This window comes from Rhyacophila brunnea, unplaced genomic scaffold (genome assembly GCF_057557595.1).
Source record: "Rhyacophila brunnea isolate RB1 unplaced genomic scaffold, BYU_Rbru_1.0 scaffold_17, whole genome shotgun sequence".
In the NCBI taxonomy this organism is placed as follows: domain Eukaryota; kingdom Metazoa; phylum Arthropoda; class Insecta; order Trichoptera; family Rhyacophilidae; genus Rhyacophila; species Rhyacophila brunnea.
This window is the reverse complement of record NW_028232827.1, coordinates 20,141,605-20,168,581: the sequence shown is the minus strand read 5'-3', so window position 1 is coordinate 20,168,581 and position 26,977 is coordinate 20,141,605. Positions and strand designations below refer to the sequence as shown.

The 26,977-nt window shown below is 32.0% G+C and overlaps 1 protein-coding gene across 1 annotated transcript; it reads left to right on the top strand.

Annotated features, from left to right (window-relative positions):
* Positions 1–1,333: 1,333 nt before the first annotated feature.
* Positions 1,334–24,136, top strand: Pdxk (pyridoxal kinase). The gene is made up of 6 exons (XM_085944254.1): positions 1,334–1,422; positions 3,200–3,340; positions 9,256–9,499; positions 13,197–13,466; positions 20,063–20,242; positions 21,763–24,136. Exons 2-6 carry the CDS (start codon positions 3,200–3,202, stop codon positions 21,876–21,878), a joined length of 951 nt encoding a protein of 316 aa, XP_085800380.1. The 5' UTR covers positions 1,334–1,422; the 3' UTR covers positions 21,879–24,136.
* Positions 24,137–26,977: the final 2,841 nt, after the last annotated feature.

Below are 26,977 nucleotides of genomic sequence, written 5' to 3'. Positions count from 1 at the left end.
AGACTATAGATACATATAGACGCCACCCGTTGCATTGCTAAATGAAGCCGCGTGCCTTGCGTTCGGTTTGTGAGCGAGCGAACGCATTCGTCTACAAATGTTCGAGACCATAGACCATTTCGCTAGTGCTAGCCCAAAGTGCTCGCACTAGACGCTCAGAATTAAAATATAATTTTCTATTTTTTTACGTTATATAGTATTTTTAAGCGGTCAAAATGCAACCATTAGATAAAGATATCCATAATTTAAGTTATTTTAAAGAAACACTAGGTCACTGATATTAAAATATATAATAAAATACAAATAAATTATCACGAACATGTATCAACTTACTTATGAAACGTAATACCATCTTCTTGCTTATCAGTACGGCTACCACATTACAACACACAGAACCATCTTTTCTACTTAATTAATCAAAAATATTTACCATTGACTTTATGTTTAACACAAAAAATATCAATTTTAGCAACACAAGCTCGCAAGATGTCGACGCTATTTGAAGCGTTTCGCCCCGATTTGATGGCGATACTTTTGGAAACTGGCTTGTAGCTAGTAGACCTTTTATCTTACTCTAGCGCGTGTCGCAGAGATTGTAAGGGTGCCGAATACTTTCTCACTCGCACTCATGCATCGTTTTTGTTCAGGCCTTGTGTGCGGGCAATTTCCAAGGAATGTTGAATAGGTACTGTTCTAAAAAAAATACCAACTATCATTTCCAATAGGTACACTGATTCAAATCATAATTTATGCTATTATTCGTTTACTTCGATAGCTCTTTTCTTCATGTGATAATAAAATAATGTAAACTGGAATCTTACTTATTGCTATAATGACTATTCGCCCTCAATACGTCTTATGAAGAATTTTAACAGTCAAGCGTCTTTCAAATTAATTTTTCTTCTAAATCCATATTATTTTATCCGTTATTTTGAAATTCACAGTTATTTTACTTTTCCTTAAATTTTGACAAACGATAAAGTAATACAAAAACGTTAGTGTTATGGAAAAAACAGAGGTTGAAAAAATCTTTTATGACTAGACTTTCTTCAAAAAATATAGGTATCAAATTTTATTATGAAGGGAAAATCTTCAATTAGCTGCTCAAACGTAGATTTTTACTTAAGCCAAACAAAATTACTGTTATAAAATTTATTTAATTTCATGGATCATAAGTTTTTACAATTAGGGTTTATATTGCTACTCTATTTTTATTTTGTAAAATATTATTTATTAGAAAACTTTCTAGCAACTAAGTAATATGGAAAAATATTTTTCAATTAGAATTTTTAGGGAATCAATTTCGAATATAATTGAAACTTGCAACACTATCAATTGTCAGTCAATGTCAAGTTTCTGTGTTTAGTGGTGCAGCCGTTGTATTTATTAATTTTTTCCGAAGATATTAAATTACATCCAGAGGTACTGACGTATTTTAAATTATTACAAATTGTAGGTTTTTAATAAGATATATATATCAACGAAGAACTGTTTATTAATATCTCACAACATTAATAATGATGTTCTTACACTTTTCCGGAATAGGTATTAGTTTATGTTTTTGAAAACCTCCACAAAAATATCATACATCCGTATACTTTGACTTGAAGAGCAACTTTTAACGGTACCATGTTTTTAGCATTACATACACTGTATTATTTTAATATTGTACTGAACAAGAACCAATAATTTCAAACAGAGGTTACACTAATACTTCAGGTGGTTTAAAAGGAAATTTGTCAGAGAATTTATCAAGTGCAGTCTAGAATACAGGCAACTGATTTACATTTGCAAAATAGCTTATGAAAAGGATTTGAATTATATCAAAAGGGGAGTAGTAATAATATGTCAGAAAACAATATAAACATTCTCTATGATAATATTATACAGTGATGTAAAAGTGTAAATTCATATTATTATTCTACATCAGAGCTCGAAATAGACCGGAACGCGCCGTTCCTGGTCATGAAATCGGTAAAATTAACGCTCCGTCTTGTAGAATAAATAATTTGACCGTCTGAGCTGGATAGACCATATAATAGAAAATCTAACACACTTATATTTATGAAAAAAAGCACATAAACTTTGATAACTTTACTATGTAAAAATCTTCAGAAAACTGTCGAGCGCTCCGGTTTGTAAATTTTTCCATTTCAAACGCTGTTCTACATAGATTTCCTATCAGCAATGGTGTCCGGCAAGGCGATACAATCTGTTCCAAACTATCCAATTAAAGTTTTTATCACCAATTGATAATGTTATAAGAAGATAAAAATATATAAACAATAAATTTTCACCAAGACATATTAGTAAATAAGATAAAAAAAACATGTTTCCGTATAATCTACAAAACTTAATATTATGCCATAGTAAGTATATATGTATTGAATTTTGAGTGCGATGTTATTTTTCTATTCATAAATCAGCAAAACATGCTCAAATTTTTATTTGTAATTGATTTTTCTTAACACTAAATTAATAATCACAAAATATAATTAATTTTTATGGCATATCGGTAAATATTACACCTTAATGAATAAACTAAACAGGAATTTTCTATGAATAAACTAGTCAAATTTTCTTGAAATTTGTCTAATGTGGTTTAGATCATTTTAGTATAATAGCGCCAGTACACGTCTATGGATAATTGTTTACACGTAATAGTGCTGATTTGTCTCGCCAACCTCATACTTCAAGCGTAAGCGAGACGTGTTGTTGTCATTGTATGGTGCTATTAGTAGATCATATTTTTTCTGGCACGTTTGCCACTATCATTCTACTGCACCTGTGTATACGTCATGTAAGATCCAACTATAGTGTGAAAATTCAGAAGCCGCTCAACTTTTTGATCAATTCATGCCATCTTGCAACTTGTATGATAATATGTCTTTAGACATGCATTTTCTTATTATGGCCTCGATAATACGTACTGTCAGCAGTAAATCCATGCACGTGTAAATGGGGCATAACTATATCTAATTATAAGTATTCAATTGTACTCGAGAGACATTAAACTAAACAACTATAGTGTTGCCATAAAACCTGCATAGTTGATGAATCTATTAAGTAATCTCGGCAAAAATATGGCAGTATAAAAGAAGCAGAAATACTATCAACAGTGAAATGATGAAACAAGGTTACAAATCAAAAATAGAATAGGTAATTCCACCCAAATGATAAATTGTCTTTTTTCTTTAAGATGTCTGCTAACGGCTGTACTTCAGATGCTTCATCTAAATATGAAAATGGAAAGGTAGAAGATTCACCTTGTGTGTTATCTATACAAAGTCATGTTGTGCATGGATATGTTGGCAACAAGAGTGCTACATTTCCACTTCAGGTAATCATATAACATATTAAACGTATAAGGAGTATTTTTCCATATTTATAATATGAAGCCACTTCTGTTTCCGTTAATCTAATTTTAAAATTGCATGAGCTTTTATAATTTGTTTTTACGAAAGCGGCTTATTCCATGTAGACCAGAGATTTCCAAGCTGGGAGGCGCGGAGTGTTGCAAAGAGAGGCGCGAAAGTTTAACACAATTCAGATTTGCAGTTTGCAAATGCATAGTTTATAAAACGGCCGCTAGTTATAAACTACATAAAAAAAACAGTCCTATAAAAGGTTGTTTGCAAACCTGTCTGAAAATATGGAGACTAATTTTATAATACCTCACTTCTATACTATTGTGAAGCGGGCTGGCAAACTCGTAAAAAATGAAATAAAAGGGTCAAATAATAATGTTGAAATTTGAGGCAAATTTGTTTAGGAACGATAATTTTGTTGTTAAACTTGTCCATTTGGTTGAAATTAAAAAAAAATTGAGTGAGTAAATCAATGCAAGGACCACTAATGCATTCACTGATTTAAAAAGACAAAGTGAAGGCATTCATAAAAAATTGGAGCTTGGGAAAACAAAATTACAAAAAAATAAGTTCGCCATGTTTCCATTTTTAAATGATTTCTGCGCCAGATATATAGAAGCAAACAAAAATCTATTTACTGAGTTCTTGGTTAGTTTGCTAATGCACTTTTCACATTATTCGATTAATAGTAAAAAAAGTCGCCTGCGGGACTGCTTTGTTTCATGACTATTAAATATTTTAAATATGTGGTTTGTGCGTTGGATTTTGATGTGATGCCTATATGATGATTGATATACTTAAAAAAATTAGGAAACACTACATTAGAGCACCACACTGCCCTTAACCTCAGCGGGCCCGCCAAAGATCCTGGCCTGGGGGCCGCTTCAGGATGTGGGGCCCATGATAGAATCCATTTGTCAATGAACCGATGTTGAATTTGGATTGACTACTATTGAAATTGATTGTGCTAATAAACAAGCAGATTCATCGAATGAAAAACAAATTAATTTAAATATGAATATAATATAAGTACCTAAGTAGTAAAACCTTGTTTATTTTTATAATTTTTTTTTTTCATTATTATATTAGTACATTTATGTACATGGGGGGGAAGGCGCCAAGATTTGATTTTTTTTAAAGGGAGGCTTAGTAACATAAAGTTTGGAAACCACTGATGTAGACAATTATATTAAATACCTTTTTCTGTCGGCGCAGATGCTTTTTGATCCAATAATTGTTAATTTAAAATTTGAAGGCTTCATACATTACAATGCATCATTATCACACACTAAGATTATATTAAGTTGGGGTGGGTTAAGTTAGGTTGGGTTTAGTCTAAAAAGAAAGTTATAAAAGCTCATGTGGGCATCTACGGCACTATTACCTAAAATTCATTAATCTGAAAATCTGATAGGTACTCATTTTATGAAAGCTTTAACCGCTTCACCGCGGAACATTTAATTACAGTGGAACCCCAATCTACCGTTTTCCCGCATGGATCGTTCATTTTTGAGTCCCGCCAAACACCCATAAAAACAATGTTAAATAATCCCGCATTAACCGTTCCCCGATTTATCGTTTTCCTCCATCCATCGTCTAAATATTATGGTCCCGTCACAAATCGAGTGCTTAAAGTCAGACAACGTTATCTACAAAAAAGTGTTTTTTTTTTTTTTTGAGATAACGTTATTTTACATTTACGGCTACATGATAGTCAAACAACGTTATTTCAATCTTTTCTAATTTCTTATTAAATCGCCAGTAAAGTTTAACGCTAACTACATAAGTTACCCTTCTTTTCATATTTTTTAAAAACTATCCCTATAAATTTTAACATCATCATAAGCAAGATAAATGTACAATGCACAATAAATTATAAAATATTAACATTAGGTTTAAATAAAAATTTCCCTTGTTGAGTTACAAGAATCTAAAATAACGATTTTTGGCTCTCCTGTAAAGTTGCACTTTTGTAGATAGTGTTGTTTGACACTAAGCCCTCGAAATATTATCCCGATTGACCGTTTTTGTTGAATATTTCTCATTTCGCTTTCGTAGAATTATTTATGACACATACTACAGACCTTTCAGACAGGTCGATCGGCGCTCAGGCTTGCCTCACATCTCATATCACGAATTTTTACATTTCGCAACTAAAATGCCCCCCATTAAAAGACTAGAACTCTAGCTGAGAAACTAAAAATAATTCAAAACGTCGAAAAAAAATCCATGAAAAAAACAAGTTTTTTATTTTTTATATATCCCGCATTTATCGTTTTTTTCTTAGGTATCTTAGGAATCTGAGTTTCACTGTACCACATTTAAATAACATGCTAATTATATCTAATGGCCACCTAATGAGGACTCAACAGCTGTGCCGTAAGGATTAAAAAAAACAATAGATTGTTCCACTACTGTCACTTGGATAGTATCCACTCATTTTATACAAGATGTCACAGTTATTGGACCTACCTGCAGATATGTGATGGTATTATCAGCAGAATAACTTTTCTCCCTCAAAACTTTTAAAATTTATTTTCTCTGTCGATTTATAAAACTATGCCCATCTAACAAAATTGTGTATGGGGTGGGCAAGGTAAAAAAATATTAAATTATTTACAAGTTAATTATTAATAGTGATACAATATTATATCATATTATTATGACCATTAATACTCCACTTTTATGTAATATTAAAATTGTGAAACCGAAATTAAATTCTTCCAACAACACTAGGTAGTACCTATGGTAACAGCTTAAGATTAACTGATGATTTAAAATATATTTGCCCAAAGATAGAAAAAGAATGCTATTAAATAATTTTCTCTTCGACATAAATCTTATAATATTGTACATAATAACTTTTATACAACTTGCAACTATTCATTTCATTTTGTAATTTTTATCATTCATTAGGTATTAAAAATTTGTCAACATAACAAATATTGAGTGATATTAAAAAACATGTAATCATCATGTTGGTGGTCCCCAGCTATTGTCTATTGAAGATTTAATATTACGTCCAAACAGATGAAGGTTCAAGGTTTAAGAATTATTATAACTAGGAATTCATATTACATACATTTGGCAAAACATGTCTCATATTTCAATATCATTTTTTAAATAAATAATTATTCAAAATCTATCAACATTATCGAACAAATCTGATTTATAAACATACAAACTAGGTACCCACTGCTTTTTGCATTAATCATGCCTCATTAAATGTTCAAATAAACATGCCAAGGCTGATTTCGTTTTTCTTACAATCTACTTATATCAGTAACCTTCTATTAGAATGTTCAGCTCTAATTTTACATTATTGGCATTAAAGTATACTTAAATATATTTCTGTTATGCATTCACAAAATTTAAGTGTAACATATTATAATATAAAATACATCAAAAATTATTGTCTACTAGCTGAAGTACCCGGCTTCGCACAGGGTCGCTTCGTAGTTATATTTATCTTAGATATCTAAACAATAATAAGATGTAATTATTTTTTTAATATTAAAATATCTGTGTAATACAATATGGCAATATGAAAATAATTCTAATAGGAGTAAAGGTCAAACAAAAGAACACTAAATTAAAATCGAATCCAAAATATGAAAACGTTATTAATGTTATTAATATGTAGTAAAAAAAAAAAAAAATTGGATGGGACAAACAAACAACAAACCTTGTATTTTATATAATACTAATTTAGAAACCTTCGCAGGTGTGCGCACAAAAACTGACAAAAGTTTCATCGCAATCGGATGAATGGTATAGGAACGCATATGAATAGAAGAAGAAGAAGATAATTTTCTAATTCAGAAATCTTCGTGGGCATGCGCACGACAACTCACCAAAGTTTCATTGCAATCGGATTAATGGTATAGGAACGCATACGAATAGAAGAAGAAGATGGTTGTACTAATTCAGAAACCTTCGCGGGCGTGCGCACAACAACTGGTCTACATTTCATCGCAATCGGATGAATGTTATAAGAACGCATACGAATAGAAGAAAAAGAAGAAGAAAATGGTTGTATCAATTCAGAAACCTTTGCGGGCGTGAGCACAACAATTGATCAAAATTTCATTGCAATCGGATGAATGGTATAGGAACGCATACGAATAGAAGAAGATATAATGAAGAAGATGGTTTTTATAATTCAGAAACCTTCGCGGGCATGCGCACAACAACTGATCAAAATTTCATCGCAATCGGATGAATGGTATAGGAACCATATGAATAAAAGAAGATAGATGAAGAAGAAAAAGAAGATGGTTGTACTAATTCAGAAACATTCGTGGGTGTGGGCATAACAACTGACTAAAGTTTCATTGCAATCGGATGAATGGTATAGGAACCAAACGAATAAAAGAAAATAGAATGAAGAAGAAGAAGAAGATGATGATTTTTCTAATTCAGAAACCTTCGCGGGTGTGCATACAACCACTTACCAAAATTTCATCGCAATCGGATAAATGGTATAGGAACCCATACGGGACAGACAGACAGTCAGACATTCGTTTTTATATATAAGATATAGCCTATACTCTTCTCGCAAGTGCAAGCAATAAGTTCACAAAGTTTTATCGCAATCGGATGAACGGTATGGCAGCGCATAGAATACGAACAAACAAACAAACAAATATTGATTTTTATATATTAGATTAATTATTCTGGGATCAAAGAATTTGGACTCTCCATAGAAGGAGTCTTATAACTTATAAGCATTCCGTATTTGGAATTTTGAAGGCCAATCTATTTTCGAATCAAACGATTGTACATATTGTGATTGTATAATTGGTATCAGGTTCATTATTTTTCTTCTTCTATTGGCAGTCCCGAAAACAAAATGGCGGCTCGCATTCTGATTTGAAGTCTGTTGTTTTGTTTACATCACCTACAAATGCATTCTTCGGTGTTTTACATGATTATTCATTATAAAAATACATAATAGTCAATGTCAACTATAAAGTGTCTTCCCACAAGCACAAGTTTTAAGTTTTTGTAATAATTAATATTATCTTAGGGTTGTATGCAAGATGAGTTAATGGCCCGAAACAGCTGTCAACGTAAATAAACCAAATATCATAGGATTTACGAAAACTTTGCATTTACAACCATGCTACAAATAAAAAAACAAAATAAGCCAATTTAACCATTAACCTTAGTAATACCATTTTCAATTTCACTTTTATAAGGAAATGTGTCGTCAACATTAGGACAGGCATAACCCACCGCAATTAACAGAATTTCACAAGAGTTCAATAATTACGCTGCATTGATTTCAACGTTTTTTTCGTACTGCCGGTTTTCTCCATTATTATGTAATTACAATTTAAATCAGAGTTATTATTTAATTATTATAAAATGGAATTGAATCTCAGAGTAATAATAGAAAGAGAGTGGCTATTGTTCGGCAAACTGTAGTTGTGTTTCTTGCGTATATCGTACAGTCGAACATAAATTTTATTATTATTAACTTAACTATGACACGTTATACCATCATGTTGCTTCTTAGTACGGCTACCAAATTTAAACACAGCATAGTTAACTATATTTTCTACTAAATTAACTAAAAATAATTAATTACCATTAACTTTATATTTTACACAAAAACAATAAACTTCGGCAACACATGCTCGCAGTTTTTAAATGAATGTAATCATTTAAATCAATGTTTACCAGCGACGTTTACAAAAAATATTTAATTCTGCCTTAGAAATTCTATCTTACTCTAACGCAGACTGCGGAGATATAAGCTAGGTAATTATTTAGAAGGTATATTTTCCATCTGTAATTTTATGAAAAATATAGTACACATAAGTAGGTACTTAAATGAGTTTATTCCGAGTTTCCATGATATTAATTTATGTTTTTCTTGCAGGTTTTAGGTTTCGAAGTGGATGCAATCAACACTGTACAGTTTTCTACCCACACGTATTACAAGCACTTCAGTGGTCATGTCATTACTAACTCAGACATGGGTGACCTAATCAAAGGACTCCAACTGAGCAATGTTGACAACTACACTCATCTCTTGACGGGCTATTCGAGAGATCCTCTGGCCCTCCATAAAGTGGCAGAACTCGTCAAACAGCTACGGTTAAAGAATCCTAACTTAATATATGGTGAGAAATATTTTTTCCAGTCATATTAAATTATTCAGTCTCGGACTCGATTCATAATTGATGCAATTTTAATTTGCAACCGAATTCAGATTGTTTCTGGCGTTTAGTTAACGACGAAAACTGGAAACAAAAACACATCAACATAAAGATTTTCTATTAAACTAAACAATAATTGTATTAGTTTGTCACCTCCGAAAGGGGGGGGGGGGTGTAGGATGATGCGCTGGACCCCCCCCCCCCCCCCCCCCCCGATGATGTAATAATGGCACGGTGATATCGTCTGCTGGCTTCTTCTTCCGGGGACATGCTTATGTTGATTGACAACGCGGAATTATTGGCGAAAACGGCGTTTTATTGTTCGGAATACATTTACAGTAAAAGTGTCAGCGTAGAAAATATTTAAAAAAAATGATTCAACATGAATATTTTAAAAAAATAATTAAATTTAAAATGGCGGTGACGTCGGCGAGCGCAGCGCCACAGCCGACGTCCGCAGGGACCAAAAACCGAATGACCCTTTTACGGGCTGGGATAGTAGGTATCAAAGTAGGTAATAACAATACACAACAAATAATTCACAATTCTATCTCTGAAAAATGACAAAACAGCCTCTGGCATATGTACCTGGCTTGTAGGTAGGTACCTTGGGTCTCATATTTCAGACCTTTCCTAGGTACATGCTTTGAAAAGGGGCTGTGCATTTGTTGCGATTATTATTACTGCATTTCTTTGCTTGATAGGTACATATTTTGAAATATCTGACCTACAAAATGAACACAGACATATTCTTATAAATAAAAATCTTAATATACATAATTTTAAACTAAATACATTAGACATTGAATGGCTTGGACTGAATGAATGTACAGGTATTTAATTATTATTATGCATGACTTTAATATAAGTAGGTAAGTGCTTTATGGATGCTCTTTTTTTTACGCTAGGTCAATGATTTTTTTATGCTAGGGACGAATCTAATGGCAAGGCTTCTGATAAAATTATTAATGCTGAGAAAGTAATCTTAATACTTATTTAGTTTAGACTTTGTTGGCTAAGTTTCTAAAGGGTGACTATAAAATTTTCATACATCTAAGCTTACGGGCTAGAAATTTGCCTCGCAGTCGCTCTGTTCATGTTTGCATGAATCAGCCCAATGATGATTCAGGCCTCATGGCCTTGGATCCTCTGAGGATGCCATGGTTTAGGCGGTAACAAGTTATTTTAAAAACTATTTCTACAATTTATATTCTGTGAAGTCGAGGGAAATTTATTATCCACTCTGGAAAACACCCAGGTATGGCAACACAAAGTAATGTGCAACCGATCTGAGATACTCGCCACGCAGCGATATTTTACAATGTCTCACTCTTCTGTCAACATCACGGCTGACAGTCCATCTTAAATTCCTTCTGACACTTAATCTAAAAGGTGTAAGAACAACCAAACTAAACTCACCATAGCAAATATTTACATCCAAATATAACACCCAGACGGGTTTCGTTCAATAATCGTTACAGTATTATTATTACCTGGGTTAATAATTACATCACATTGCGATAATATCTAAAAACGAAACCAATCTTGTGGTTATAATATATATTACAGAAATAGTAGGTATTTAAAATAAAAATAACTAACTATGTATCATATATTTCCAACCACAGTAAAAATATATTATATATATATATATATAAGCATTTGCATTATCAATTATCAGATATCAAACATCTTACCTACTCTATTTTACAGCAAATATTTTGATAAGGTTCAGTTGAAAATTGTTTATCAAGATTATAAATCACTTTAAAATCATATTGTTTATTATTATCTTTTGCATAAAATAGAAAGTCTCTAAATTGTGTGTACATTTTGTACACACTTATAATCATGGCCCCCACACCCTGAAGCAGGCCCCCAGGCCATGATGTTTGGCGGGTCCCCCAACCTATCTCTAAGGTTAAGGGCAGTGTAATGTTCTACAATCTACAGTAGTGTTCCCCAAATTTTGGCGATTTTCGATATTTTTAAATTATATTATGAAGCTCTTTTGTGATGGCCAAGTAACATGCGATTCTTCACCATATTGAATAAATAGTCATTTTTATTAGTCTTTAATAATCTTAGTTTGATTTTAATTATCAATGTGTCATATATATTTTCCCAATTATGGGTATTTCGTTAACAGGCAGAAAAAAATCTACAAGCAACACTCTTCATGAATCAGACATAATATGACAGTGATTCCCAACCTTTTTTGTTTGGTGGAACATTTTAAGCATTTTGTAAAATCTCAGGAAACCCCTTTCGGGTTAGCACTTATAGCAAATATATGCAAAGATTTTTAATGTTAATATATACACCAGTGGCGAAGACTCCATACTAGGCGATTATTTAAAGCCTACCTTCCTAAGAAAAATATTTTTAAATCTTATATTGGAATATTAAATTATATAATCTCATAATAATATATTCAATATGCCCAACGACATCTGTCATATAATTGTCATAATAATTTTATCTTTTCCCCTATTTTAATAAGCACCATTTATTTATGGCATGTCTCGAAAGTTTATAAAAATAAGCGACATCTCGTTTCGCTTCACATATTCTATGGTTTATGTTCGCGTGAATCGAACGTTTTTTTTTATATGAAGTTTGTTTCTCATAATGACAAGACGTCATAGAAATCGGTAAGCTATTTAAGGAGCGCTTACACTTACATATTACGTAAGTGCACATTTATAATAATTTAAAAAAATATAATTTCTATGGGATTCAATCACATATAAATATTGATTGTTGTCAAAAATATAAAATAATTTATCTCGTGATTTTTATTTATCAGTTAGAATTAGTTCATTCATAGACTAAGATAATTTATTCAGACAATGTAGGTACCTAAGTTTGTGTTTTAAATATAGAAGTATTTTAAAATGTCTAGTTTTGCAGGTTAAATTAAAAATTGTTATGGAACAGATACACAACAACGGATTTTTTCAAAGATGACAATATATTTTGAGCGTATCTTGCGTTTATAAATGTTTAGGAAAATACATCATTCAAATTAATTGCTTAATTTTATACCATCAGTGAGGTTTTGAAATTTCATACATTTTTGTGTACCTATTCATCAGTAGTAATGTTGGATTATCTTCTTATTTCCCTTTAAATATATCTAACAAGTGTGCTTTCTCCACAGCCTACCTCTTTCCAAAAGTCACCCTTCGCCACTGATATACACTCACAAATATACACACAGTTAGTGACAATTTTGTCTTTTCCTGCTCTAATGTGCTGCCTCTCAGCAATGCACGACTTACCTATCTGCAGTGGACATCACTGAAGGTATTTTTATTAAATAATAATAAGCTAATATTTTGGGAAGAAAATATTATAATATTCCCATATTTCGGAAACACGAGTGAGCTTAACATAATATCTCCACATAGTCCAAATTAATACGTTGGTTAATAAAATACTTACATAAAACAGACAAGAAACAATACTTTATTGTAACATTAGCATGGAAATACCTTGACTGAAACAATGCATAGTAGGCGGCGACACTCACTAAAGACCTACCAACAATGTCCATTTATTTGTCCTGTATATTTTGGTGGTCTAGTTAGTGGTACTGTCATACTGGTGGATTACTGAAAAACAATTTATTTTCATTACCGATTAATTTTGTTTGCAGTGTGCGATCCAGTGATGGGTGACGACGGTAGAATGTACGTGCCTAAAGAAATATTGCCAGTTTATCAAGACGCCATAATTCCTCTTGCTGATATTATCACGCCAAACCAATACGAAACAGAACTCTTGACGGGAATCAAAATCAACAGTGTCGCCGATGCGCGGAGAGCAATCAGCTGTCTGCACGCTAAAGGCATCAAGTTGGTTATTTTATCCAGCACGGAATTGGGAGATGAAAGAGGAATGCTCGGTCTCGCCAGTATATTAGATGGTAAACACTTTTTCAACACTATTATCTTTTTGATTTATTATATCATGTTATTGTTACTTCAAATAAGATCTAAAATAAGCACAAAGTGTTTTGTTATTCTTTCGTGTTTTTCAAAATAAAATTCATTGTCTTTCACTCTTCTTCTTCATGTCGGGTCTTCAATGCGATTACTGGGTTTCCTCCAGAAGTTGTCAAAGCAAAACCGTTTTCCTCAGTTTCTAGGATCTTTTAATTCTATTTTCAACAGGGATCACAAAAATAAGGGAATTGGGGGTTACCTTGTAAGTGTGGCTGTATGAAAAAAGGTATGGAAAAATAAGGGATCAACTTAAACATGTGTTAAAAAATATGTTATTTTCAATATTTATGTATGTATCATATTTATTAAAGTTTTCCACTTTATCGAATCACATCTTCAACATTTGAGGATGTTCCAGAGGCTTTTTATTTCTTGTATTGAATGGCCTGACTGCCATTAGCTCATAAACCAAAACTACATTCAAAGTCTCGGTCTATAGCGACTGGCTTTCGCATTTCTATCTTATTAATCTGTCCTGCGGTTTTCAACAAATATATACTTACGTACTTGGACCATTGGTTTTTAGATTGGTTTCGCTATCTGTTGGTTAAACAGCCGATACACGGCAAAATAGTGTATAGCGATTGATTCATAGCATTCCTTGCATCTCAGCCTTAGGACGCTTCTGAATTTTCATGTGACAGTTGAGAGTTTTTCAATCTGCACCTGCGCAGTAGAAAGATAGTGGTGAACCTGCCGGCAAAAAAAAAACTTCAAACAAATTTTGATGTTAACCGATTTTCACTACCTGTCAAATAGTACCATAAAATGACAACATCGCGTTTCACTCACTCTTGAAGAATGAGATTGGAGAGACAGTCAAGACTCTTACGTGTAAGCAGTTATTGTCACGATAGTTTAAAATACACACTATTACTGGCAGTAAATCGCAGTAAGTCAGGCGCTATTAGGTATTAATCATTGAACACACAACAATAAGTAAGATATTATGTTGATATTACCCATTGTCTCTATACATAGTTGTATAAGCAATAATACCAATACTCATTATGTGTCTCATTATATTATAATGTACATAATATCGCCGGTCCCAATTAAAAAAGTCGGATCTGCAAAATGCTACTTTTCAGTACGAGCAATCAAAGATGTTTTTATCCATAAAATCGTTAATTAATGAAATATTGTTACCAAATTTGGCGAAAACACTTATTTTTAGGTGGTTCAAATATATATATTACAATTTTTGAGAATTACTTATAAAAACTTGAGAAAAGTCACATGCGACATTTTTAACTGGAATAAATTAAATAATCTTGTCAGAAGTGTCAATTATGACAATTTTAATGGGACTATGTTAAAATTAATAGGTCGAATGTGTCAGTTCCGACTATTTTAACTGGAATTTGATGAAAATTTTATGTCGGATCTGTCGAATAAAGCAATTCCATGTACTTAATTTAAAGAATGTATGTATAAAATCGAAATCACAGATAGATATAAAAGTAGCTACTTACAAAAAAGAAAACATAATCATAAAATTTACATTGTAAACATAAAAAATATACCTTACAATCATAAAAACTGGACATTGTTGTAGCATAATAAAATTCCTATATATTTAAGTATTTTTTTTTAACTTAAAAATCCCCAAAAACTATAGTTAGTAATAGTTAACTTTGTTTTTTGCCACTATTACTATCAATGATATCCTTCGCTTGTATTTTTTAGAATCTTTCAATATGGGCGAGCTCCATGTAAAAGTTGTGATATTTTTCTGGAATAAGATTACTCTTACACATATCTTACAAATCTTTATACTTATAGTAACTGACAGGAAGTGAGCCATCATAAGCTTCCTTCAGATGAAATTCTCTTGAAAATCTGAAAGTGTTTCGTGTTGCACATCTTAGCACAGCTATAGCTTTTACAGGTTCACTTAAATCATATTTATACTTAAGGGGGGACATGCTCGTCGAAGGTCAAAATTGAGTTTTTATTGTATTTTCAAACCATGATCCTGGACACTCCTTAAACGTCGTAGATAATCTATTTATATAATTTTGAAGCCTTATTATCCTTTATAGTTATTTTAAACATTTGATGACTGCATAAAGTATTTTTGTTACATAAAATAGTATTCTTTTAAACCTCTCGCTCTAATGTTTTAGAATATAGTCATATTTCGGTACATAACTGTGCAGTGTTGTTAAGATTTTTTACATTTATTCATTTTTAAATGCATTTATAAAACCATTAGTATAATTTATTACGAGATAATTTTTGTAAAATATTCACGATAAAAAATTATATTGATAATCTCTGTGATCCCAAATTTGACCAGAATTAGGCATTTTATTATTCAAAAAATCGGCGAGATTAACATATTTGAAGACAATTCTAAAGATATTTATTATAAGCTATGTTTTTGACCATTCAAGTGTGATAAACATCTTATGAATAATGCTTGCTTTATAATAATTATTGACCTAAGAATAAGGTAGTGTTTTTTTGAAATACGCCATTCCTTTTGTCATTCCCCAGTGGTTAAGCTACAACATACGGCCGTAGCCATAAATTGACAAACTATAATTGAAGTAGGGAGTAAAATGATATTGACGCGCGTGTTTGAACATGTACCGTTTAAAAAAAAATAAAAAAAAATTCGGTTAGGTACATGTTCAAACACGCGCGTTAACATAATTTTATTCCCTACTTTAATTATAGTTTGTCAATTTATGGCTACGGCCGTATGTTGTAGGTTAACCACTAGGGAATGACAAAAGAAATGGCGTATTTCAAAAAAACACTACCTTATTCTTAGGTCAATAATTATTATAAAGCAATCATTATTCATAAGATGTTTATCACACTTAAATGGTCAAAGACATAGCTAATAATAAATATCTTTAGAATTGTCTTCAAATGTGTTAATCTTGCCGATTTTTTGAATAATAAAATGCCTAATTCTTGTCAAATTTGTGATCACAGAGATTATCAATATAATTTTTTATCGTGAATATTTTACAAAAATTATCTCGTAATAAATTATACTAATGGTTTTATAAATGCGTTTAAAAATGAATAAATGTAAAAAATCTTAACACCACTGCACAGTTATGTACCGAAATATGACTATATTCTAAAACATTAGAGCGAGAGGTTTAAAAAAATACTATTTTATGTAACAAAAATACTTTATGCAGTCATCAAATGTTTAAAATAACTATAAAAGATAATAAGGCTTCAAAATTATATAAATAGATTATCTACAACGTTTAAGGAGTGTCCAGGATCTTGGTTTGAAAATACAATAAAAACTCAATTTTGACCTTCGACGAGCATGTCCCCCCTTAATCGTGTCGCATTGTTGTGCATTTACTTAAGTTCTGTTACACGAGTCAATTACATACATTCACGAAGTATTTTTTGTCCAATTTTTGTTTGCTAGTAATGATTTAAAATCCTATAGGTGCATCATTGTAAAGACTTTCTTTACTATGTATGGTTCACCTTCAGCATTTGCCCAACGGATTAAGCAATACCTACCACTTCTCAGGAACATACAAACATTCTGCGATCACTAGCTCTTTCAATGGTTGAGTGGACGCTGTCATTCTCATTCTGAGTATAGTCGTTTTCCATAAATCTATGAGTAATGGTGACATTGAACTCCTTGGCTGCAAGCATATAATGGGTAAATACGATGCGGTTTCTATTCTGAGCACCACAATTATTGTCGGACCAAAATCTAAATTCTTTTACACCGATAAATAATGCGGTTCTTTTATAAAATTGTACAGACAACTTACTAGAAACCTCATTTGCTCCCCGTTTTGCAATTCCTTCGTGCCACATATAAAAAGTTCCGATTTTCATTGCCATATTATACACAGTAACATTCAAAGTTGGTAATTTCCGTTTGTAATAAAAAATACGTCATACTTCTCCGTGAAGAGTCGTTAGTACTTTTTGAAAGTCAAATATAACAATTACAATACTTTTACTCTGTAAAGCCTCGTTTTTATCTTCATTTTTAAGTGTGCGATGTGCCTTCCTAAGGGCTAAATGTTTTCCCTGTCTTTTTTTGTCTTCGTCTGTTGGACCGGTCTTGATCGAAAATGCATGACAAAAGCAATCTTTTTTTGGCCGGTGAAATGCTATATTGAACTATTCATTTACAATATCTCTGTATTTCCCTTTGGTTAGTGACTTGTTGGAATATTTATTCAGATCAAACCACTCGCGATATAAATTGAACATTCAAGAGTCACTTAGTTTACAGTTTTTTAGAATCTTTTCGAATATACTGCGATTCTACCAGAGGAAAACAGTTTACGTGATCTCATATGCTTTTCACCATCTCGTTATCTATGACGGTTTTTTATGGTCGTATTTACTACGTTGATGAGGCTCAATATTATTATCTCCATCATATTTCTTCCAAGCAGTGCTAATAATAGTACGTTTTCCAGATGAAATAGTATTCAGAAACATAGTCTTACAAAATATTTCTTTTTCTTATCCTCAATAGGCAGATAATAAACAAATGTATTTCGACGATCATGCTTGGTGACTTCAGTTGTTTGACGACGCTTCAGAATTTTCTCGGTATATTTTACGACTAGAGACCAAAATTTGTGAAAAATATGTAAGCGTTGCTCTTCAGAAAAAAAAATTATAGCACTTCAGTCGGCATTTTGGCATGGATTCTTCAAACATTTTTCACTAGCTGAAAAATAATAAACAAAATAATGAAGAATAATATGTAAATTAGCCATTTTATAGATATTGCCCGTAACCCTCAAAAGTTAGTTCAAACATTTTAATAAAAAAATAATTTAATCAAGGAACATTGTCGGTACTACAATAATTTTAAAACACCAGTCCCATTAAAAATGTCGGTTCTGCCACTTAACACAAAACAGAATTGTTGATGTACAGTGAAAATAGTCGGTTGTACCACTTATGACATTAGGCATAATGTTTTGTCCAATTAAAAACGTCGGATGTCCCACATCCAACAGAGATCTTATTAAAATGTAGGTTAAAATAGTCATATCTTCCACAATCAACATTATTACTTGGAAACACCTAGTTGTGAACTATTTTTAGTAAATGTAAAAATATGACAATAATAAAATATCCACTTATTTAATTTTATAAGAATGCCAGTTAAAAATAATATTTTAGTAATATTTTACTTAACCTACCTTTCCTGTCAGAATGACCGTTGAGATTTGAATTTTCAGTGTTCATTTCTTTCTTTTTCTCCGGGAATTTGTCACTATACTTTGAGCCTAAAGCATTCTTTAATATCCTTTGTGACCTATTGCTTGCCATGATGAATAAAAATACGGATTATAGAAACTTTTCTATACTTTTATAAAAATATCCGTCTGTCCGGTGAACATAGCAGCAACTGTCAGATCCGACGCATCTTGCTCACCCGCGCCCAGCCAACAATGTCGGTTGGTAAGAACCGACATTGTTATTCGGACCCTGTCGGTAGATCCGTCATTTTTAACTTGAGTATCTCGGAATTTTTCAAACAAACAAAAAAACTGTGATTGTGGTATAAATGTTTAAAGTGTTTAAATAACTTTTACGTAATAATCCGAAAATGACAATAATTCAGATCCGACTTTTTTAATTGGGACCGACGATATGTTTTTTGTATATAACATACCTTTCTATTCAAAGCAGAGACAATTGAAAATATCTTCTAATTATACCATTATCAGTAATTTAAAAATACTACATATTATCATATTGGGTACATTGAAATCTTAAAAGAAAAACATACTAAGCCAGAGTACTAAATGGAAAATGAGATATATGTAAATGTTTTAATCAGTTCACTAACACCCAATGACATTAATATGGACGAATCATCTAGAAAATAAAATGACACTCACTTTGTGTCGGGTCTGCCGGATGGCGAAATTCATATTTTAATATCGGTATCCTACGCTCAAATGAACATTCTGCTTGCAAGCGGTCTGGCGACACCGCTGGGTCTGCCCATACAAAATTTCTGACTGTCAGGTTTCGACTCCACCGTTATTATTGTGTTACAAAATGCCAATGTGCCTAGTTAAAAATTGTAAAAAAATCCACTAAACACTCCAAGAAAGATGGGATATCACTTTTCATGTGTTAGTATTATCTATTATTTATAAAATGCCATTTTAATGAATGCAATTGAATGACAGAAACCATTGGACAGTCGCCTGTGATGCGCTGTCTGACTTGCGTCTAATCTCCGAGAAGTCGTAAGTAACCGAGAATCTGTTTCTAACGCAATGAGTCATGACACTAATACGCCATTACAATAAAGGTTATATTACTATAAATTCTCGAAGCTTGTATCGCATAATGGAAACGGATACGTCATATGGTCACGTGACATCTACCTATACATCTGTGAATGTTTCATGCACAATTTCTCGTGCGCCGGGTATGAAGTGAGTTGTCCATTTAATACGTCATTGCTAACACCTAACAAAACACATATATACATAATCGTTTCATATTCTGTAATTATTAATTTTTCCAGGTGACTGTTACACAATCATCATCCCCAAATTTCCTGTCCACTTCACTGGCACCGGAGACCTTTTCGCAGCCCTCATGCTTGCATGGACTTACAAGACCAACAACAATATTAAGCTATCTCTGGAAAAGACCATTGCGACAATGCAGCAAATCATCAAAGATACCTATCTTTTTGCGAAAAGTTAGTTTATTTACTATTAATTGTTTCTATTTCTTGATTTTTTGGTTCCAGAATCCAGGTGAATCCTTTTAATTAGGAACCGTCCATATATGATGTCACGCTCTAGGGTTAAAGGGGGTCTGATATAATGTGATGATTTATAACGAGCGGGGCAGGGGGGTCAGAGAAAAGGATCTGAAAACACAATATTAGAGATCGGCGATTTAAGTATAAATATTAAAACAAAAAAATCATTTTCTTCTGTTTTTTAGCGTTTAGGGGGCTGTCAAAAATGTGACGTAATATAGATAGGGTGGTGAATGGTTATGTGGCGATGGGGGGGGGGGGTTAAAAATTGCCAAAATCGTGTGACGTTATAATATGTGGACAGCCCCTTACAAGTAAAATGGATTTGCATTAAAATATAAGCGAAAGGTTGGTCCACACACGTTCTGTGGACATTTTGTTTATTTTTATATTTCAACCTAAGGCCTTTAGGAACAACCTCTGAATATATTTTGGAAATTAAACAAAAATTCAAATAAATAGTAAAAAAAATAAATAATAATCATTGATTATGGAAATACATCTGTCTCTCGAAAGAATAATATTTTGTATAAGTAAGTATTATTGAAAGTAGGTATTGATAATTTGTTACTTACAATATTATTCTATAGATAACAATAACGATATATAGGTCATAGTAATTGACTTCTGCACTCTGGGATTTATGAATCATTTGCAATTTCACACATGAATGCATTCATTTATTTAATACCATTTAATATGTATAACACATCCACTTAGCAAAGAAACATTATGATAATTGCATACATGGCAACCACAAAATGTAATATCTCTTGGAATGGTTAGCATATTATTTATTATCAATGTGTCTGATAGATTATTAATTTTGAAGTGTTTTCATCTTGAGATTTATTAAAATTACAAAATTTATTCTTTCAAATCACAATGGATTAGTTTTTCAGGGAATCATTTTTTTGATGCAACGGATATAGCTATTATACAGTGTATCAGTGGTGAAAGGTGGGGGTAGGCTGTGTAGATCCGACATAATTTATTATTTTTTATTTGACCATATCCGATCCAAATAAGATCATATGGGCCTCCACAAAGTGAAAGTTTGTATTGACAGATTTTGTTTTTACGATAAATGGATGTCAGCCACTTGCTCAACCTATTGGGTCCATACCCTGACTCAAACACAAATTGAAAAACAATATGTGTACTTGCTAGACCCAGGATTCGAACCTGAGACCCACGACGCTATAGGCCAACGCTTAAGCCGTGCGGCCATCGTGGGACTGTAAAATAACATAAATGGTGCACACCAAACTTTATCAGTCAACTTATTTATTTTCATTGAATTAGGTTGATGTTGGTTTTTAAAATTCAATTAAATCCTGCATAAACCAAAACTATAACTTGAGCTAACTGGCCTTATTTTAATCACGGTCGACTGAAACGACCATAATTGGCCCAACTCTATGTTTTATATTTTTGTTTCATTTCTGTTTCAGACAAATATGGAGATGTTGAAATGACTTGCGACAAAGTGGAGCTACGGCTTATTCAAAATAAAGCAAGTATTGAAAACCCGAAAATTGAAATTGAAGCTGTTATATACAAGAGTTGAAAATTTTGTGTTCACATAACAACTTAATAGAAATAATCACTACTGTTACTGAATAAGGTGTCCATAACCGACCTATTTCAACATTATATGTAATATGTAGTTGTGTTTGTATATTTTGTAAATGTTTTATTGTCATGTTTTCCAGATGATTTCTCTCTGTTCCGGTGAATAGAGACGACAATCAGTATGTAATAAATAATTCATATTACATACATAAGTCTTATTGTTATATTAGATTGAAGTTGGTTTTATTTTGTTATTATTAATTACAGTTCCCAAAAAGACTATTAATAACAAACACATTTCTTATAGTGTTATGCTTGTATCTAGATAATTTATTTAATTTTATAAATATTTAGAATATCTTTATTGTGTTTGAATAATTGTTATAGATATATTTTGTGATACATTACATAGTAATCATGTATGCCCTCTAATACGTGTCTGATTAAGTCACAAAGATTATTCCATAATATAAAGAAGTATCAATCAAAGAGCTATCATTAATGGTAATTAGAAAAAACGTATGAAAGAAATATATGTAGCGAATAATCTATATTGTAGTGATGTAAAAGGCTTCATTTATCAACAGATTCTTGCATAATTCATGAATATTTAGAAAAGCTCTCTTGGCACCCTCACAATCAAAGTGTCTCTTTTTTAATACCGATAAGTCCACATTTTAATGTTTGTGGTGAACAACATTTTTGTGTTTCAAGCACAGGTGGTCGATTTCATTGTAAGTTTCTTTTTTTCCATTGCATTGTATTTTCAAATTAGAATATATGTATAAGTACATTTTTATATGGGCCAATAAACCGTGAATTGCAATAAACAAAGTAAATATCAGGTTTTGTCATTAAGTTTTTAACATCTTTTTCATGTACTTTTCGTGGATTTTAAAAGTTATGAAACATTATAATATATCGGGTGAAATTAATACTTTTAATTACTTAATTTAATTTTTTTTTTTAGATTTTGACCATTTATGTGACATACATATCGGTTTTTGGGAAAAGACTTCAAATGATAATTTGCACTAATTGAAATCATTATTTTTATTTCCTGCCATAGGACAAAGCAGAATTTTTGAATGCTATTCGAAATACCTGAATCATGATTTGAATCACATAATAGACAATAATTTTGATACATTGTACGTTTCTTGTAAGTATTCTGTATGCATTGTCTTTATTTTATGATATTATTTGATAATGAGAGTGAAGTGAATCGTACTGTGTCTGCCTAAAAGTGAAGACCTTTGCAACTAAACTGTTATGTATAAGGTAACATTGCCATCACTTATTTAGTACCGAGGACTTAAAGAATGACAATAATATTATTGTATGTATCATTACTAAGCATAATAAATTATTTGTACATACATAATATAGTTGTTGATTACTTTATAAATTTATTTTCTATAGGTAATTAGGTAGCTGTTTATTTTCTCAAGGTATCGGTTGTTAATTTATAGATTATTTATTATAAATTAATTTTAAATAGTTATTAATAAAAAAATTTAAATAGTTATCAATAAAATATTATTAATGCAAGCCATAGATAATGTTCAATTTTACCCATAACAAAATGGAAAATATACCACTCATTTTCATACCATGTTTTAATATGATAAAATATACCAAATACAATTTTAGTTTTAAAAAGGTTGCTCTATTATTTTAGACAATCATATCAGAAATAATCTTGTTTACGACTATATAATTGCATGAAAAAACAGTATTAAATAATATATACTACCAATGAAATGTTATAGCTTACATTTAGTTGACTTCATTATCTAAATAAATTAATTTACGACTTAAAAATAAGTGAAACTTCCGTTATATAAACAAGATTAGTTAATTGCAAAATAATTTTAGGTCAGTCATAATTTGGCAACATAGGATTTATTTTTATTACATAAATCCCTAAACTAAATAATAAGTAAGTTACTATTACTTTTTGTGCCAGCAGTGGAGTATTGGCAGTGACTGTCTGCAAAGCTGTGTGTTTGTACGCCGCTTCTGACAATTTCATATGTTGTTTGGTGTGTGTTTTATCCTGAGCAAGGATAAAATTCGTTGAGCTAATGGCTTAATAACCATTTCTCACAAAAATGAGCCTGTTAAGATATCACACACTCTGTCCATGTACTTCGCTTAGGAGCAAAAGTGGTTATTTATCTTTATTACTTCTTCTGAAGGTAGTTCATTGTTACTATTTTGAAAGAAACTTCGTTTGGTATATTATATTATGATATAAAATGATATTTCAATTGTTTTGTTTCTTGGATTTATATAAACAAAAATAAGATAAAAATTGTAAAATATATCTATGTTTTTGAGATTATTTATAATAGGCATGTTTTTTTTTAAATTATTCAAATTCCAATATTTTCTATGATTAATAACGAAAATTGGGTGTGGGCTGTTAATGCATATCACTGATATCCTAAATTCTTATTAATTCCAAAGGTAATTTACATATTATAGAATATTGTTCTAATGAATGGGAAATAAAGAAGACAATAAAAAACTTCATTCCAAGATAGTGTGAATATGGACAAATATTAGATTGTTTGGTATTTACACATGTTTTTGTTTTAGTAATATTGTATGAGATTTGATTATATGAATCACAACTCGGTGCGAAAATATACATTAAAATATGTCATTGAGTAATGATGGTATTATACCTAGTTATTTTAGAGTAGCGAAATGTACTGCTTTAACTGTCTGTTATGACCAACGTGTATGGGCTTCCAAAGAAAATATTTAAAAAATAAACTATTTACATGTAGTTTGATGTACAATAAAAAATATTGAGAATAAATTTTGAAGTTTTATTTGTTTCACTTTCATAATTTTATGTTAATTCAGAGATTGCTCGCAGAACCAAACAGGCGTGAAGTGCATTTGGACATCCGAATAGTATCTCCAAAGATGACTCCTTATTGTGTTTCGAGTATAAAGTGTTCAACTAATGTGTGCTACCAGTGCTCACGTATGCGTGTGAAATGTAGACACCTGATTTAAAAAAATTATGATTGGCATGGAAAGACCACAAAAGAAACCAATGAATGACAAGAATACGCGTTGTGATCAGTGTCGGCTGGTCTAACATCATACAAAAGCACTGCACTGCTTGCATTTTTTGGAAACATTGCTCAATATTGCGAATGACATTTTTTCTTCATGGGTTTTCAATATTATCATCGTTAATACAAACCATAAACTGATATGCCCATATTGCCAATAGCAGACAATTTGCGCACTGTTAATATATTTCGTTTACTTAAAATATTAACCTAAAGCCATTATAAAACAATGGAAACCGTGCTAATCGTTTCAGTCATGCGTAAGTTGCTGAATATCATGTGCCGATCACAAAGTATGATGTCATATTGATCCAAGAACAGAGCAATTACATATTTAAATTATGGCTTTGTTATATTTCACTCTTCACGCATCGAAATAATGTTTAGTACCTACCAGATTTAGCAATCTCACCTGTGCAATTCAATTAACCCACCAAAATAAAAGATTCGAAGACAAATGAATAATAATGTGCAGTCTACTTTATGTTTTAACTAAACATAATTAATTAATTTGTAATTTTAAAAAAGATAAGAAATGAAATAAAATGTCAATATACAGATATTATGTTACTAGTGTAGTACAATTTAAATGAGTATACTCTTCAATCTGGTGAGACGAAGACAGTATAGAAGTAAAGATAATTTTGCTATTGCATTTCTGGCGTTCACGGATTTTTCGCATTCGTACATCGTAGGAAGGAAGCTTCTCTTTTATTGGCAATGTGGTGATCACTCGTTTTCCATAAGCATAAATAGTCCCGATGAATGTCAATAAACCCTGTCATTAAGGGGGATGTCATCAAAAGTTTCGATTTCATAGAGCCATTGATACCAGATGAAAGTCTCCCACAGGAGACTACCTCAAAGGGCGGACCGAACCATCAACTTTCCCAAAATACCACAGCCTACGTCCACTCTTCGCGGTTATCGCAACCCTCGGCCGAGCGAAGCCCGCCTCAACCGGAAATTCAAATTCGTTAGAATCCCGCCAAAACAGACGCGGCCTACCGATAGCGCCGCCACCGGTCAATTTGTCGGTATAACAGGGAGGTTCGCGACCGAGAGCGGGATGACGCCGAATCTGACGGTTGAACACGCGCGAAAAGCTTCTTCTTCGATTGGCCGCCGGACAGCGAGCATCGTCTCTGCTCGCCTCGGACGCGAAGCCAAGATACATATCCCGCCAAAAGGACCGCGTCGGCAGACTTCTCAAGCAGCTCCAGGAAATAAAGGACCACATCGGCAGCACGCCAAGCCACAAGCCCCGATCCTATCTCCCATCGGACAGCGAGCATCGCCTCGGATGCCAAGCATCAGCAGCTAGGACGCAAAGAAGCCACGCTTGCAGCCCGCTAATTACCGACCGACCGCCATGACAATAACATGTAACGACTTACAATAAACCAGCCTTGACAACATACACCGTGCGTTTCTGTCCCCCACCCCCGCTTTGACCTTGACGTTATCACGGCCTGCTATCTCTGCTTCACACGCGGAAGGCCGGTGATACCATCTATTCCCCGAATTACAAAGCATATAGGTCAAAATTATATCAGAATCTAATTCCAATTTAAATGAATCTTCGGCATCTTATCTAGATGTCACTGTAATTATATATTAATAAAAAATCTAAAAACAGATGATATAATTACAGTTATTTTTTAAACAATGGTATATATATTTTTTGCATTTTATTTCAATCGGACTTTTTTTATATTTTGTCAGATTATTATAAAAATATACGTGGACCCATCAACCTGGTAGTACCTTATAATAATTACTTATGTGAGTTTAATTGGAATGGATTGGATTGTATTAGAATTTGGATTTTATAGTAATATTAAAAAAATATATACATATTATAATAAAATTGTGTAATGATATTTATCTGTCAACAATCTGTGAATTATTGACATTCTCATAGTAATGAAGACAATTAATTAAGTGTGGAATCATTAGACCATACACATGATCTCCATAAAAATGGCGTCATAGGCTA

Coding starts and splice junctions, on each gene's coding strand:
- Pdxk (XM_085944254.1), top strand. CDS start 3,200: ATGTCTGCTAACGGCTGTACTTCAGATGCTTCATCTAAATATGAAAAT. Junction 9,500..13,196: donor GAATCCTAACTTAATATATG/GTGAGAAATATT, acceptor TTTTGTTTGCAG/TGTGCGATCCAGTGATGGGT. Junction 13,467..20,062: donor TCTCGCCAGTATATTAGATG/GTAAACACTTTT, acceptor TAATTTTTCCAG/GTGACTGTTACACAATCATC.